At 44.8% G+C, this 15990-nt stretch overlaps 1 protein-coding gene across 3 annotated transcripts in view; it reads right to left on the bottom strand.

Annotated features, from left to right (window-relative positions):
- Nedd4l (NEDD4 like E3 ubiquitin protein ligase) overlaps positions 1–15990 on the bottom strand; it is a 319449-nt gene that overhangs the window by 6876 nt on the left and 296583 nt on the right. For all 3 annotated transcript variants that reach the window (XM_038329752.2, XM_038329751.2, XM_038329753.2), the window contains 6 exons: positions 15585–15814; positions 13651–13772; positions 10913–10983; positions 8312–8407; positions 6484–6557; positions 1328–1388 (listed from right to left, as the gene is read on the bottom strand). In XM_038329752.2, the coding sequence (XP_038185680.1) occupies positions 1328–1388; positions 6484–6557; positions 8312–8407; positions 10913–10983; positions 13651–13772; positions 15585–15814 (654 nt within the window). The remainder of the gene's footprint in view (positions 1–1327; positions 1389–6483; positions 6558–8311; positions 8408–10912; positions 10984–13650; positions 13773–15584; positions 15815–15990) is intronic.

The following is a 15990-nucleotide window of genomic DNA, read 5'->3' as shown; positions in this document are numbered from 1 at the left end:
AATACAGTGCAGAAGGTGCCATAGCCAAGTTCACCCTCGTATCTTATGCCCCCCTCCCCCCAGGCCCTAGCATATACACTTCCTGCTCAGGGGAGGACTGTCTTCATGACGTGCAGGCCTCTGAGCTTAGAGAAATGCTCCATGAGAGGGGCCCTAGAAACGACCACCATGGGGTTTGGGCTTTTCCCTTCCAAATTTATCTATCTATTGTGTGGGCAAGCATGTGTGGAGGTCAGAGGACAACCTGCAGGAGTTGCTTCGCTCCTTCTCCCAGTGGCACTGGGGATTTGAACTCAGGTGGTCAGATTTCGAGGCAACAAGCGCCTTTACTTGCTGAGTCATCCTACCAGCTGCTCTTGTTGTTTTTATTTTTTTTTCTTTTTTTCTTTTTCTGGTTTTTCGAGACAGGGCTTCTCTGCAGCTTTTTTAGAGCCTGTCCTGGAACTAGCTCTTGTAGACCAGGCTGGCCTCGAACTTCTTGTTGTTTTTAAATAACTAATATTATTAAAAAGAAATTTCACTTTTGCTAACACGAACCACTTTTTATGGCAAAAATATAAAAACAAAAACGAAACCACACCACCTGAAGGGGTTGGGGAAAGTCCCCTGTGGTACTCATGGAAGAGGTAGTGACTTCATTCTATCACAGGGACAAAGCTGGTATTTGGATGTAATGTAAAAATCCCAGAGAGAATCTGGGAAGTTTACTGACACAAAGGGTAGGGCTCTGCAGGGAAAGTCAGCACGCCTGGGTTGGGCAAGGCCTGAAGGAGATAACACTATTTTTGGAAGAACAGCAGCAGGCAGCTCCTCTGAGTACTGCTAGAACTTCAAGGTAATGGCTCCAGACCAGTATGAGAAAAGTTCTGTTTAAATATAGTGGAAATACTAGTGAGGCAGCTCGGTCAAAAAAGGTGCTGATCATCCAGCCTGAGGTCCTGAGATCCATCCCTGGGACCTACACGGTAGACAGAGACAACCAACTCCTCACGTGTGTGCACACATACAAATAAATAAATTCAAAACCAACAAATGAGTATAGGTGGAAGCCAGGTGGTATAATCCTAGCAGGCAGGAGGTTGGGGCAGGATTGCCATCAGCTCCAGGACAGCATGTGCCATAGAGATATTGTCTCAAGCAAGCAAGCAACAATGCACTCAGAACATTAAAAAGGGAGAAAGGCAAAGCAAGAGAACACTTAAAAAAAAAAAAAAAGATGGCAAAGCATCATGGAACATTCCCACCTTGGGAAATGGCCAACAGGGTGAGTCACCTGTGCTGGCCTTCTGCACTCTGTCCCCACCCTGACCCCATTAGCTGTGCTTACCTCCAAAAAGGCATTCATTTGCTTCTGGACCCTGTTCACGAATCTCCACTGGATGACTAAGCTGCAAGAAAAAGAGGAACATACTTAGCCCTCTCTGCAACAAATTGGCACCAACGTGGTTGACTAAAATCTACTTAAAACCTGAGAGGGCTTGCAAAGGAATTCTAGACACTAAAAAACAAAGTTTAGCTTCATTTTTTTTCCCAAATGGGCTTTGCTTGCAGGTGGCATGCCGCAGCTCCTTTAAGAGAGGTTTTCCTGATTCAGCAGTAGCAACATGAAAGCCACAGCCATTTTAAAATGCCAGATTTCTGGGCCATGCTGTCAGTGTGACCTTTGGTTCTTTCAGGAAACCAAGTATTTGAATAGGGTTTGTGAGCAATGTGCTATGGCTTGCTTGGTGGCAACATGGACCAGTTGTGTGCCTAGAGATGAGGCAGTGTGCATGGCTCTTGGAGGTGGTGAGCAGCTCCACCAAGCTGGATTGGGCGGGGCAAGCAGGAGTGCAGTATTTCCCTTAGTAATGGTGCCGCTTGAGTTCATAAGAAACGCTTAGCATTTTAAAAAGCACTTCTGGTTAGAAAATAACTACAGATATACAACAAAGACAAATTCAGATATAAAAGAACTCTAAACAAGTTACAGTGTTGGATAAATATATGTAGGCTTGGGAGAGAGAAGAAAATGAGTATAGAGAGTCATAAAAGGAAGTAACCATTTAGAAAAAATGAAACAAAGTCTTTAAAGAGACAGAGTACAGACAGTCTTAGATTAAAGGACTAAAGATAATAAAATAAATATTAAAAAGTAATAGAGTAAAAACAAGCCATGTAAAGATTAAATAAGCACAGAGTCTGGACTATGTATATTATTGTGTTTTCTTTGAATTTTTTGACTGTGAAGGAGCTAAGTAACCAACATACATACTTTAAAGGTATCTTGATTTCAGAATTTAGGTCTAAGGATATGTTGCTTTGGAAAAGAGGCTCTTCTTTTGTTTCCACAGAAGATGAGAACTTTTGGATTGCTTCCAGACTAATATGGCTTGATGGACCAAGATCCCCAAAAGGTTGTCTTGAACACCCCTCAAAATATTACATATTACTTTGGTCGGGCAGTGGTGGTGCATGCCTTTAATCCCAGCACTCAGGAGGCAGAGACAGGCGGATCTCTGTGAGTTCGAGGCCAGCCTAGTCTACAAGAGCTAGTTCCAGGACAGGCTCCAAAAGCTACAGAGAAACCCTGTCTCGAAAAATCATATATATTCATCCAACCAGCAGGAAGCAATATGGAGAAACTATACCCACATTCCTAAAAAATTGTTTGTAAATGTTTCTTTACATTTAAAGGGGGGATATGCTATAGAGATGGTATGGGTCTTGGTTTATTGATACAAATTTAAGGTCAATTTTGTTATATGTATATTTCTGCTCTTGATTAAGGTATTGTATTTGTGCAGCTCGTTTAAAAATGTAATGTATAATTAAGAAATATAGCTTAATAGGCATCTATAATAGTCAAGCGTGTAGTCATGTTAGATTTTCTAGATGTACAGAGGTATAGTTCAAATGGATAGGTATTCTTCAAACCTTTCAAAAATTGCAGAATATGGCATTTAAAATGTTTAAGAACTTAGGACTTTTCATGACAATGAGACACATCTGTACCTGGTAGCACCAATCTATTTCAAGTTGCCTAAAGAAGGTGAGACAATCCTTTGGGGTTCCTGCTTCATGAAAGAGTCTGCCAGACATTCTGCAGGGCACAGAAGAAAGTGACTGACAAACTGCCAATATAGGCATTAACTGTCTTTGAAATTTCCTGCTTCATGGAAAAGTCTGCTGGATACTATAGGCCTGTAGGCTGAAGATGGATGCCCCAATGGTACAGAAGAACTTTGGATGACTGTCTAGGCAGTGAGATGTCTCTGTCAATTCTAGAGTCTTGGACGTTGCTTACAATGCACTTCCAGTTTACTTAGGTAATATATCCTTCTGGAGTCTTTGATGGAGTTGAAGAATTCATAGTTATAGTTTCCTTAGTTATGACAAAAGATAAAGTATATATAAATATTATAAATGTAATTCTTATTTAATACCTGTTTTTTAATATGTAATTTTAGCATGTTGTAGATAAAGTCTTCCTTTTCATTTAAACAGAAAAGAGGAGGTGATGTGGGATTCCCCTCTGTATGCTGTAAATATCATTGGTTAATAAAGGAACTGCTTTGGGCCTATAGCAGACCTATAGGGAAACAGAGCTAGGTGGGGAAAACTAAATTGAATGCTGGGAGAAAGGAGGCAGAGTCAGGGAGATGCCACGGAGCTGTTGCTGGAGAAAGATATGCTGAAACTTTCCTGGTAGGCCATGACCTCATGGTGATGCACAGATTAATGGAGATGGGTTAAATTAATATGTAAGAGTTAGTCAATAAGAAGCTAGAGCTAACAGGCCAAGCAGCCTCCTCCAACACCTCTACCACCCTACAGTCACTGCTTCCTTAATACTTGGATCTGCTGCTCCTTAGGCGGGGTAAATGCAGAATCCTGAATAGAAGGGAAAGTAGAATGGCACTTGCTTTGAAACATCTGCTGAGAATCCCTGTATTCCTTTAAGAGCCACCGGAACATTTGCGAGAAATTGTACACGCTCTCTGAGGCTGTCAAGAGCATAACTGGTCTACCAGACTGCATCAAGCCCCGGTGGATCCAAGTGCTCCACAAACGTGACTTGACAAAGAAGGACGGAAAGGTGGGCTGAAGAGATGGCTCAGCCCTTAAGGGCACTGGCTGCTCTTCCGGAAACCTGGGTTTGATTTCCAGTACTCACATGGCAGTTCACATGTGGTTAACTACAAATTTAATCCCAGGGGATCTGACAACCTCATCTTCTCTACAAGGACACCACCCACACATTATAGTACACAGACATACATTCAAACCACTCGTACACATAAAAATAAATTAAAACATTAAACATCTGCTAATAAAGTCATAGGATATGATTAGACACATCTACCCATTCACATGTATGTTTAAGTATGAACATGTGTTAAGATTAGGTTATAATACCATATATTATACAATAAGATCTAAAAATATTTTTTGAGACAGGGTCCGCCTCCCCAGTGCTGAGATTAAAGGTGTGAGCTATATGGCCCACACTAATACTTTTAATACTAAGTTTAGAGATGTATGGTTGAATGTGAAAGTCACTGAAACTGTCCCTGAGACGGTGTTCAGTGTGAGCAATGAGGACTCTGAACTCATCTTCCAGGTGGCACCATAACAACAGCCTGAGAGCAGCATCCTGCAGTGCACACAGCACTCAGCTGTGTGGGTACCACAGGGCTAGGCTGCAACCCACTGTCCAGCATCATTCTTCCAGTGCCGAGGGCACTGCAGGGGCCAGTGAGCAGTGGGAGATTTCAATCCTCTGTAGCTGAGACCCTGCCTGACCTTGGTCCACATGACCTATGTCCACAGCTTTAGGCCTCAGCCAACCCGGGATAGAAATTTTTTTTTAAAAAAAATAACCACTTAACGTCAGGACTTTACAGAGAGGGTCTCCCAGTGGGTATCTGATAAAACCGGCCATGGTAGAACAAGCCTACCAATTATTGTGCATGGGCACACACCACAGTAGCTTACTTTGGGCTTATTTATTAAGTGCCACGCACTTTTGTTTGAAAGCGACAGAACACAAACCAAACCAACAAAAAACTTGCCTACATGTGCTAGAGGCTCCATCAATGTCTTCCAGGTAAAGCAGGCAAGGCTCTCCCTTGTCTCCTGTTTACACAGCAGGTTTTCTTTACATCACACTAAAATGTAAGACCCCACTCCGTCCTCTGAATCCAAGCCCACTGACCTAATTGAGACGAGGCTAGAGGAGGACGTCCAGCTTGTTGGAAGGGAGCGCAGACTGCAATTGAGCTCAGCGTGGGCCAGACCCACGGACATACAGAAACCAGGACCTGTGAACCAAACACACCTGCATTTCCCTCTCTTGGGCCCAAGCCTAGGCTAGAGCTCATTTTGCAAGAGCCCAGAATTGTGAGTTTGATTCATGTTGCTACACCGAAGAGTTCCTCCTGTCTGCTAGGGATGTCTAGCGCGACCCAGGAGCTAAACTTCCAGAAGGACTCAACGATCTGTTCTGCAAAATGAGGCTGAGATTGGGTTGTCAGATAGCAACTATCAGAACAAAGCACCATGTTTGCAATTCTTCCCTCAACTTCCAGTATGGACAAGTCAGGAGAGAGAATGTTTTCTTCTTGGCAATCCCCAGTTCTTCCCCACTAGTGTCTAACATCCCCATGGCTGTGGATCTGAATTTCCGACAAGCCATCCCTCCCCAGGGAGCACTTGCTATTTTAATGTGCACCCTCTCTTCCCGCGGCAATCCTCTATGGGTAGTTCACTGAAACTGCAAGAGAAGGAAAACATCCCTCCTGCGTTCAACTGCCTCGTAGGCCAAGCAAAAAACGAAATTGCTATTATTGAAACTGATAATCCAGACATGGTGGTCCTGGTGGTACCTGCCTTTAATCCCAACACTGGGAGGCAGAGGCAGGTGGATCTCTATGAGTTAAAGGCCAGCCTTGTCAACAGAGCAAATTCCAGGATAGTCACACATCACAACAGAGAGATAGCGTCTCAAGAACAAAAGCAAAACAAAACAAAACCTGACAACAAGTTCCTATTTGTAGTATGCATGAGCAGTTCAGGGAAAGGACAACCAAATAAACCATTTGATTTCTTAAAAGTAAAAGTTACAGGGGCTGGGAAGATGGCTCAGTTGTTTAAAGGCTTCCTGTGCAAACTTTAGGACCTGACTTCTGGTCCCCAGCACCCATGTAAAACAAACAAACAAACAAACAAACAAACAAAGCCAGGCAGAGTGGTGTGTCCTTCTGCAGGGAGGTGGAGACAGCATGCCCATGGAGCACAGAGGCAAGGCTGCCCCGCTGAACCAATGAGCTCTAGCTTCACTGACTAACCCCGTTTTTTTTTTTTAAGTGATTGAGGAAGATATGACACTGACCTCACACCCCATGCATGCACACCTACACACACACACACACACACACACACACACACACACACACACACACGTATGTACACAAAGATAATGTAATAAATATGCATACGTACTCAATATATTCTCTTTTGTTTTCATTCGTTACCATTATTTCTGACCCATTGGGCTTCAGATCCACTTGATAGGTCTGTGATTACAAAGGAAAAAACAACAATCAAAGACATTAAGTTATTTAACATATTATTGAATAACATCTTACTATAAAAGGAAGAGGGGCAAAGTTTTTGTTTAAAACTATTTCCCAGCAGTGGGCTCCCCTGTATAGGAGGGTGTCAAATGAACCTTTTAAACTGTTCCAAGACGCTACGCATGTAAAGATGTTATCATTAAAGGAAAATTAGTTTATTATTATTTATGAGTTTAATTATTCTTCATACATTAGCAACAACAAAGAGTGACATTTTCACATGCCATTCATTTATCAAGAAATTAAGTATGTTCGAGGAGAAGAAAATACACGCCAGAGAACATGCATTAAGCTCACACACCCCAATCAACCATCAAGCCCATTGAGCTGAACTCCAGCATTCTGCCTGCCACTAGAAATCATGCTGCATAAAGAATACAAAAATGGAACTTATTTCAAAAGGCAAAATACATGGACTTGAAAAACAAAACAAAACTCAGCTAATCAAACAATATCATCATCACCAACAAAAACCAGGTAGGTAGGGAGGTAAGTAGGTAGGTATGAAGGAAGGAAGGGAGGGAAGGAGGGAGAGAGGGAGGGCAGACGGATGGACATATATTTGCTTAAAAAGCCAGGCAGAGATTATATGTTGCTTTTTATAGGAGGACAGAGGAAAGTCCTGGGATCTAAATCTGTTTTCTCCTTTGGGCAACAGTTTCTCTTTTAGAAGTTATATGTATGATGTGTAGAGTATATATGTATATTCCAGGGCTGTCATATATACACCAGGAAATAGACTATAAAACTACCCAAAGGGCAAGAATACACATCTAAAAGATGCCATTCACTGTAGTCATTAAAACAGCATAGGATATTCGTTTACTGACACTTGAAGGCATTTGTAGTGTATCTAATTCAGCTTCTGTAAACAAGCACAAGCAGACTTGTATCTGTGTGCTTGCATAGAGTAATTCAGGAAAATGTAAGTAAAATTTCAGCATGACTTCTCGAGCTGGTCTTCTTATATTTTTGTGTATTTTTATTTTATATACTGGCTTTATTTTTACTATGAATCAACTAAATTGATAGAATTGTTTTGAAAGAAAGAGACTAGACCATTCATGTTAAAAACTGAGGCCATGACAATAAGAAAGGGCACGGCTGATTCTGCCAACCGGGTCCTCTCTGTCAGGTGGCAGACAGAAAACATACAGCCACCGGAGGAAGGTATTTATTTCACTGTCCGCTCCTTCAGCCTCCAGATCCCAGCGGCAGCTTCTTAGATAGTGGGGGCATTGACACCCCACTTCCTCTTTCACTTGTGCTATTAGCTGCCAGAATGAAGATTAGAGCACTTCCAGCGTCCCGCTACAACATGGGATCCACAATATTGGTGCCATTGCTACTTCTTTGAATTTCTCAGCTGAAGGAGTGTGCCAGAGGGCAAAATCTAGTCCCCAGCATGCTACAGCTGTATTATGTGAATGTATTTCCCGGACGGTCCCATACTTCCACCTCTCTATTATTTGTATTTCCTCCACTCTTCAAACACCGCTGCACCGAATGGCAGCCCCAAACAGCGCAGGCGCACAGGCATCAAGGAAGGGGAGTGGAAGGCAGATGAAGGCTCTTCCAGATCAGACATGTTCCCGCTAACAATAAGTGCGGCTGTTTGGCCGTCTAGCTATGCTGTGCTACAGCCCACAGCAAAAGAAACACATGGAAGGACCACGGAAGCTGGACCCACATACCTGCCCGAAATTCTCTTCATCTATGCAGAACATGAGGTCAAGTTCCGTGGGGTCATTTTCTAAGATCCATTTCAGGGAGTTGTAATACTCGCTGTCCTATAGGAATGACAGAGAGAGGAAAAGTGAGCATTTGTTTTCAGAACACAAGCCTGTTCCACTCTTACTGATTAACTCATTCTAATGTAATTCCATGCATCTGTGCCCAAGGGTGACACTACTCACCACAGTGGCAAGGAGCCTGCTCTACCAAAACCACTTCTCATTTCTTTACTTAACCATTTACTTTGTGTCTGCGTGTGCATGCACCTGTGCTCAGGTGCCTGTGGAGGCCAGGAGAGGAGTCAGATCCTCTGGAAGGATCTGGAGTTACAGGCGGTTAGTTGTGAGCCACGCTAGAAATCCAGTCCTTGGTGAGAGCAGCACACACTCGGAACCACTGAGCCATGGCTCTAGCCTCATCTCCCCACACAAGACCTGTGGACAGTGATAGTATCTGTGATTTCCTCCTGTTCTCTATGGCTCAGGCCACCTGATTGGGCGGGCAGTAAGAGTAGTGAGACCATTCAGAGGCCACCCCCCCCATCATGTTTGGTAGCCCCACAGTGGTCTTCAACATCTCTTCCTGACTGAGCCTATTTGTAGCTATCCCACACCTGGATCAGGTCCACAGAATTGAACACAGTGATCTCCTGTCTTCTAAGAGTGAGAACATCAGAGAACAGGCAGGATGGTGCTCTAACTAAACACCACATATTGCATGTTCTGTGCTTTCCTGTTTTCTCAGTGTTCTCTGATCATTAATTTAAGCCAAAATCAGGGCCGTGCTTCAGAAAATTGGAGCTGTGAGACCATCAGGTCCCCTCGCTCATGCCCAGAGTCTCTTGCTGAGAACGAGCTAACAGGCTCAAAAGAGACCAAAAATAACACGCACCACATTTAAAACACTCGTGGCGGGGCTGTAGAGATGGCTCAGCAGTTAAGAGTGCGTACTGCTCTTGTGGAAGATATGAGTTTGATCCCACGTACCCACTGGGTACCTCACGACACCTGTAACTCCAGCTCCAAGGCAAACCTCTACGGGCACCAGCATTCATTTGCATGTGCTACTCCCCCAATATGCATAATTAAAAGTAAAATATTTACTCCAAACCCCCAAATACTAATGGCCAATAGGAACCACAGACTTAGGCATTAAGAGCAATTTGTAGAACAGGATGGTATTGCACACCTCTAATCCCAAGAACTTGGGAGTAGAGGCAGGAGGATGGTGTCTTCTAAGCCAAGCCAGATCACATACATAGTGATACTGTGTCTCAACCTCCTTCCCCAAGGGGCAGGGAGCAACTCCTATGCCCCCAGCCTCCCAAGCCTAACACAACAGAAGCGTAAACTGACTACAGCAGAAGCTGGAAGGGGCTCTGAGACTGAACTGAGACTACAGGTGCCAGCCAGTCTGCGCATGTCACAGGTCTAGAGTACAACAGTCGCCTCTTTCCCTGCGACGATGAGCAGAAGCACAAAGTGGTACCACGGGCATCAGTCACATTCTCAGCTCTGCACAAAACACAGTCCATGTGCCAGCAAGGCCGAGGGATGCACAGTTTTCTAACTCAAGTGACCACATAGAAACAGAGCTGTAGTTCTTCCGTGAGGGTAACAATGCACCTAGTAAACACAGGCAAACATACACACACATGCACGCACACACGCACACAAACACACACACACACACACACATGCATGCACACACGCAAACACACACAGATGGCAGAGCACAGAGAAAGCCAGACATGTAAGTGTACTCTGAAAAGAAGGGCATTTTTTGTTTTAAAAAAATATATATCCAAGGATGGTCAGTCCAGGTAAAAGATAAGCATCAAGAATGGTCAGTTCAGGTAAGGCATAAGCACTGAGCACCGTCAATCTAGGTAAGGCATAAGCATAGAGCATTGTTAGTCTAGGTAAGCAGCACCACGCATGGTCAGTCCAGGAAACATGGTTGGTCAGTCCAGGTAAGGCATAAGCACTGAGCATGGTCAGTCCAGGTAAGGCATAAGCACTGAGCATGGTCAGTCCAGGTAACGCATAAGCGTAGAGTATGATCAGGCCAGGCAAGCAGTCAGCACCACTGCAGGTGGACACCACTCTCTGGAGAGCCTGTCTTAACTATGCAAGCCCCAGTCTCTCCTTCTGTAGTCCTCTGTGTCAAGGTGACCACATCTAAGTGACTACTGTTTTGGCTTTGCCTCCACCACTTTCATGAGGGCAGAAACAGAAGGTGGAGTCTTCTAACATTTAGGTGGAGAACAAGGCTCTTTAGACCAAGGTTTCAGCTGTCCCTTGGACTTAATGTGCTCCTCTTGTCTCAGCTGGTCAAGCAGCGGGACCTGAGACTTTGCTGTACCCACCTATAGGCCAAGGTTTTTGGAAACCAACCGTAAGTTGTTTATTATCGAGATCAGGAAGGTACCTTTGGCAAGCAATCCCCCCGTGTTGTTCACGCAGAGTGACTGCACCCGTAACTGTATACGTGGTTCCTGATGCCCATCTGGAAGGCGAGCAAGGCCTACGACGGCTACACGGTGTCCTGACTTTACTCACCACAGACTCCATGTCGTTCAGAGTTATCTGTTTCCCCAACATCATCTTGTAGAACGGCCGAATGAAGAACCCTGAAATATGGCAAAAGGTTGGTTAAGTTTCCAGTCTTTGACGTGGCTATGCATCTGCGAAGGAAATCCAAATAAACGGCTTTCCATGTAAATGAGTGGTCATGACAGAATGATCAAGGATCTTCTAGAGTAACCCATGAGCAAGTGGGGAAGAGACACTGGTTCATTTTAACTGTTAACCTGAGGCAATCCAGAATCACCCAAGAAGACGGTATCAGTGAAGAATTACCTAGGTCAATTTAGCCTGTGGGCACATCTATAAGTGACTATCTCAACTGTTGAATGTTGTAGGAAGATCTAGCCCATTGCACGAGGTACCATGCCCTAGGAAGGGGTCCTGATCACACCAACAGAGAAAGATGTTCTTATTCTCTCTTTGCTCTTAATAGTGCACGTGATGTGACCAGCTGTTTGAGTTCCTGCCTTGACTTCTCCAAAATGATGGACTGTAACTTGGATCTATAAACTATGAACTTCTCTTCCCCCATGTTGATATTCATAAGGATATGTTATCATGGCGACAGGAATGAACTGGGACAGAGGGCCTAGGAAGGAGTGGAGGAGTGGAGTGGAGGGTGTCTGTACTTGGAGGTGGTTTAGCAGCAGACGAGAATGGCTTCCAGGTGGTGTGTGATGCCACCAAGCTGGTGTCAGCAGAGGGCTATTATGGTAGTTGTGAGTACAGTGTCCCAGGCTGGGCCAGAAAGGCGACCTCTCCCAGGACAGTGCTGAGTCAACGAGGACAGGAAAGCTCCACCTGCATGTTGGTGCCAGTTCCTGGACACTGCTGGTGACAGAGGTCCCTGTGCAGGTTGAGCAACAGTCCGTGGGGGCTGCCGAGGCCACAGGAAGGCCATGACAGAGAAGACTCCCTGGTCAGGTAGATGCCTTCCTAGCCTATCCACAGGAAGGCTGCACCTTTGCCTCCAGATATGGGGTTGCAGGGCCCCGCGGCACAGACAGCTTCATTTTGGCTTAGTGTAGTCCCTGGGCCACAGAGACACACTTTAATGTCTAGTGAGGTAAAAGCATGATGCTCACCACAGGGGCAGAGGGTTGTGTGTGCTCTGCCAACGGGGCATTCGTGTGCCAAGGGACTGAAGACCCGAGGATTCCTGACATATGCGTGACCCCTCTGTGGGAACCAGCTCAGTCACCTCAGGTCCCCATCCACCCTTGGCTCTCTGCATTTTTCCTTCTGCAGAGCTGAGTGCTGGCCAGCCCAGGTTCCTCTGAAATGAACAAACCTGGATTCTAATGTTTCCAGGACACTCAACCCCAAGGCAGAGGGCTTCTCTGGCACTTCCTGTCAGTCTGCAGCAGGGAAGCCACCCCTGCTATTCGTCTTTCTTTATTGTCTGTTTCTCCCTTAACTATGAGTTCATTGGAGCCAGGACCACATTTTACTCTTGTCTCTATTCCCCCACACTAATTAACAGCGCCTTCTTGCCTGGTGGAAGATGAATGAGCAGACTTTCTCAGAAGGTAGGGAGGGTTAACAGACTGACAGAAGCAAAGGAGGGACCTGGAGTAAAAAATAAGCTGCCTACACACATGGGAAGAGTCATAAGGAAGCTCTTACTGTATACATACACACACGGAAAGAGTCAGCATGAAGTGCTTACTGTATACACATGCATGGACAGAGTCAGAAAGAAGAGCTTACTGTATACATACACACATGGACAGAATGAGAAAGAGGAGCTTACTGGGAATACACACAAGTATCAGCTGTACACTCTTGAGCAGTGAGTCAAACAGTTGCATGTAACTTAACAGTGTCCCTTCCCCCTTGCACAATAAAATACTGATACCAGAGAGTCACAATTAGCTAGCCATTAGCAGCACAAATACATTAAAAGAGAAGTTTGGAGGACCCATCAATTCTTTCCTAGAGTAGCTCAAGCTTCAAAAAGGCATCTAGCCAAATTCCCTTGCAAATGGCCCTCTCTACGTCACGGGAATGTTGTCTTCAACTACTCTACCCCACATCTCAAATTTCTCATGACTTTTTGCTCACTAAGGATTTCTGTAGTGCTCCCTCATGCAAGGTAATATTTTGAGACCACTAAGTCCATACAAGACCTGTATGATAGGCTTCGGTATATCCAGGTGGGAGGGGCTTTGAGCCCTAACTTCTCATGCCCTGGAGTTCCTGTATATTTCCTCTCCAGAAGGACACGGTTAATTTGCTGCATCTACTTCAGAGGACATTCCAGGGTTAAGACCTTAGCCGAGTGATAACATCACTTTGAAATCATTAAAAACCAATTTGGGGACAAATGGAGCAAGGGCAGGCTACTGATGGATTAGATCATCTATTTAACATTTCAATTAAATTTCCCATCTGTCGCTGAATCTAGCTCTCACTAGAGGAAAGGTGTCCTGAAAAACACATGGGATGCCTGATCTGTGCCTCAGTTTACAAAGAATAAGTATATACAGAGCCCTGTCTTCAGTGCACAAGACTGTACCAAAAGACCACGGTTAGGGGAAAGCTGGAAATCCCACACACTGTAGGCCGGGACTCTGAGAAATGTGCAAGGTCCTGGGATCAATCACAGAGGGCCAGAGAAGCTCTTACTGACCATCTACGTGTAGGCGAAGACACGGGATCGCAGAAGTGCAAGTGGCATGGCCTTACTACAAGCCTTTGGAGTAACTCACCATCTAAGAGTTTCCCATGAAACACTGCCAAGCCAGCAACTCTTCCAATGAACGTGAAATAGGACAGATGATCTTCATTACAGAGGCCTGAGTTGGGATTGATCTGAAGTGTGTAGTTGTCCCTTTGGGGAGGAAAAGAGAAAAGTCCAATCACACTTGAAAAAAGAAAGAAAGAAAGCAAGAAAGAAAGCAAGAAAGCAAGCAAGCAAGCAAGCAAGCAAGCAAGAAAGAAAGAAATCCAAGAATCTGATCTTGCCTTTGTCACCCATCACTCCATTTTACAGTGCAATTGCAAACCTTTGGGACTTGGTGGCAGCTGGTAGGAGCTGGGGATACAACCCACCAGTCACACATCCCTTTCTGTAGTGATGGTTCTGGGTTATTAAGGCAGGTAACATGTAGAAACTGTGGACAGTTGCCTAATTTTTATCTATGGAGATGCCAACTCCAGGGGCCCAGGGCGATAGCCCAGTCATAAAGTAGTTGCCTTGCAAATATGCAGGCTTCAGTTTGATCCCCACAACACACATGTAAAAAAGCTGTGTGTGGTGACATCCCGGGGTTTAGGAGGCTGAAACAGATGGATCCCTGGGGGCTTTCTGGCTGCCTAGCTGCTTGGCAAGTTCGAGGCCAGTGAGAGACTGTGTTAAAAAACAAGGTGAGGATACCTGAGGCTGCCCTTTGGCCGTCATACACACATATACACACGCATACATGTGCAATAATACATACGAACACACACACACACACACACACACACACACGTCAATTTCAAATGGGTCAACCAGACATCCCGAGAAGATGAGAATGCTCAGGTTGTACAGAGATCCTCAGGGACACAAGTTCTGTAGGTGGTTTCCGTGATCAAAGAAGGCTAATTCCTCTGAGAGGCTTTTTGATTTGGGGATATTCCTACAGGTCTGACTCTTGGGTAAGCTGAGGATCGCTGGGAGAAGAACATGGCTGTCTTAATGATGCAACCCCCAGGACACATGGTCCCCTTTGGACTCACAATCATGAGGACAAGGAGCTTTTAGGAAGGCAGTGCAGACTGATTTTTCTAGGAGTTACTTGGAGACGTAGGGAGAGGTAAGGACCTTGGCTCCTACCTTGTTTCTACTTCAGTGGTGTTAACGTTTTCTATAGCGGATTCTCTCATGAGTCTCACTACCAACCACTACCAACCAAGGCAATTTCTGGCTAGAACAACTGAATATTGTCCTGAGATAGCCTTCCCAATAAGCCCTATGATACAGGTACCAGGAGGAAGATGTATGAGAAACCACATCAGCTGTAGTCCACACTGGAACAATGCTAAATAAACATCTCTTTGCCAAGATCAATTATTCCACTGGGAGTTTAGGATCAGCCTCAAGCTCTTGAACATTCTCAGCCCAGAGAAAACAGGAGCCAAATGTTTGCTGAGAAAACAACTCAGTCCTGCCTCAGTTCCCTTGCCAGGCAATGATGAAACCCTGATGCAAGGCATAGCCCGGTTCTTCTGTTATGGGACCAGGGTAATGTCTTTTATATCCCAGGCATGGGTCTTCAAAATCCTCATAGTTTGCCTTTTAAGTAGTAAGACTTCAGTCCTTGTTCATGCCACTCTCTGAAGCCTGACACTAATAAATCCTTCCTTAAATTAGGATGGCATTACAAATAAAAAACACCCTGTTCCCTTGGTAATGACCTAATACATTTTCAGTTTCAATTCTGCGAGCCAAACAAGAGAAGAATCTCTTTCAGGTGTTCGTGGTGTACAGTACCTCACCACGTTGGCTCGGAACTTGTTTTTAGACTTGTGAGGGTGCTAGGGTGGGGAAGGACTGAAATCTCACATCGGGGAGTTGTCTTTTAATTGTAGTCTAAATTCAATAAGTTGTATCAGCGGCAGGGGAGGGGAATACACCGCCCAATGGCGTCCATGTACTTACGTGGCAGAGTACTCAAAGAGGCCATAGTAGGGGTTGAACATCTCTTTGGACAGCAAGAAGAACCATTCCCTGGCCACGCCCCCATAGTCCAGGCCCTTTTCTGATTCGAATTCAATCCACAGTCTAGCCTTTAGGACATCGGGCCTTTTCACAGACATGATCCTCCGATAGGACTCTTCAAATATGTTGTTTCTGTGGAGTTTCATTTCAAACCTGTTTGGAATATCAGCCTAAATGAAAAAGAGAAGCTAGTGAGCATACAGTATGAACACGCACACACATGCACATATGCACATGCGCACACATACATACACACCCTCCCATACTGGAAAATAACAAAAGGGTAGAAACGATGACAGCTTTCAGATAAATGCCCAGTGCTGACTGGCCCCGCAGGGAGTCTCTC

Source organism: Arvicola amphibius, chromosome 5 (assembly GCF_903992535.2).
Source record: "Arvicola amphibius chromosome 5, mArvAmp1.2, whole genome shotgun sequence".
Classification (NCBI taxonomy): domain Eukaryota; kingdom Metazoa; phylum Chordata; class Mammalia; order Rodentia; family Cricetidae; genus Arvicola; species Arvicola amphibius.
The sequence above is the reverse complement of the archived record's forward strand: the minus strand, read 5'-3'. Positions and strand labels throughout refer to the sequence as shown.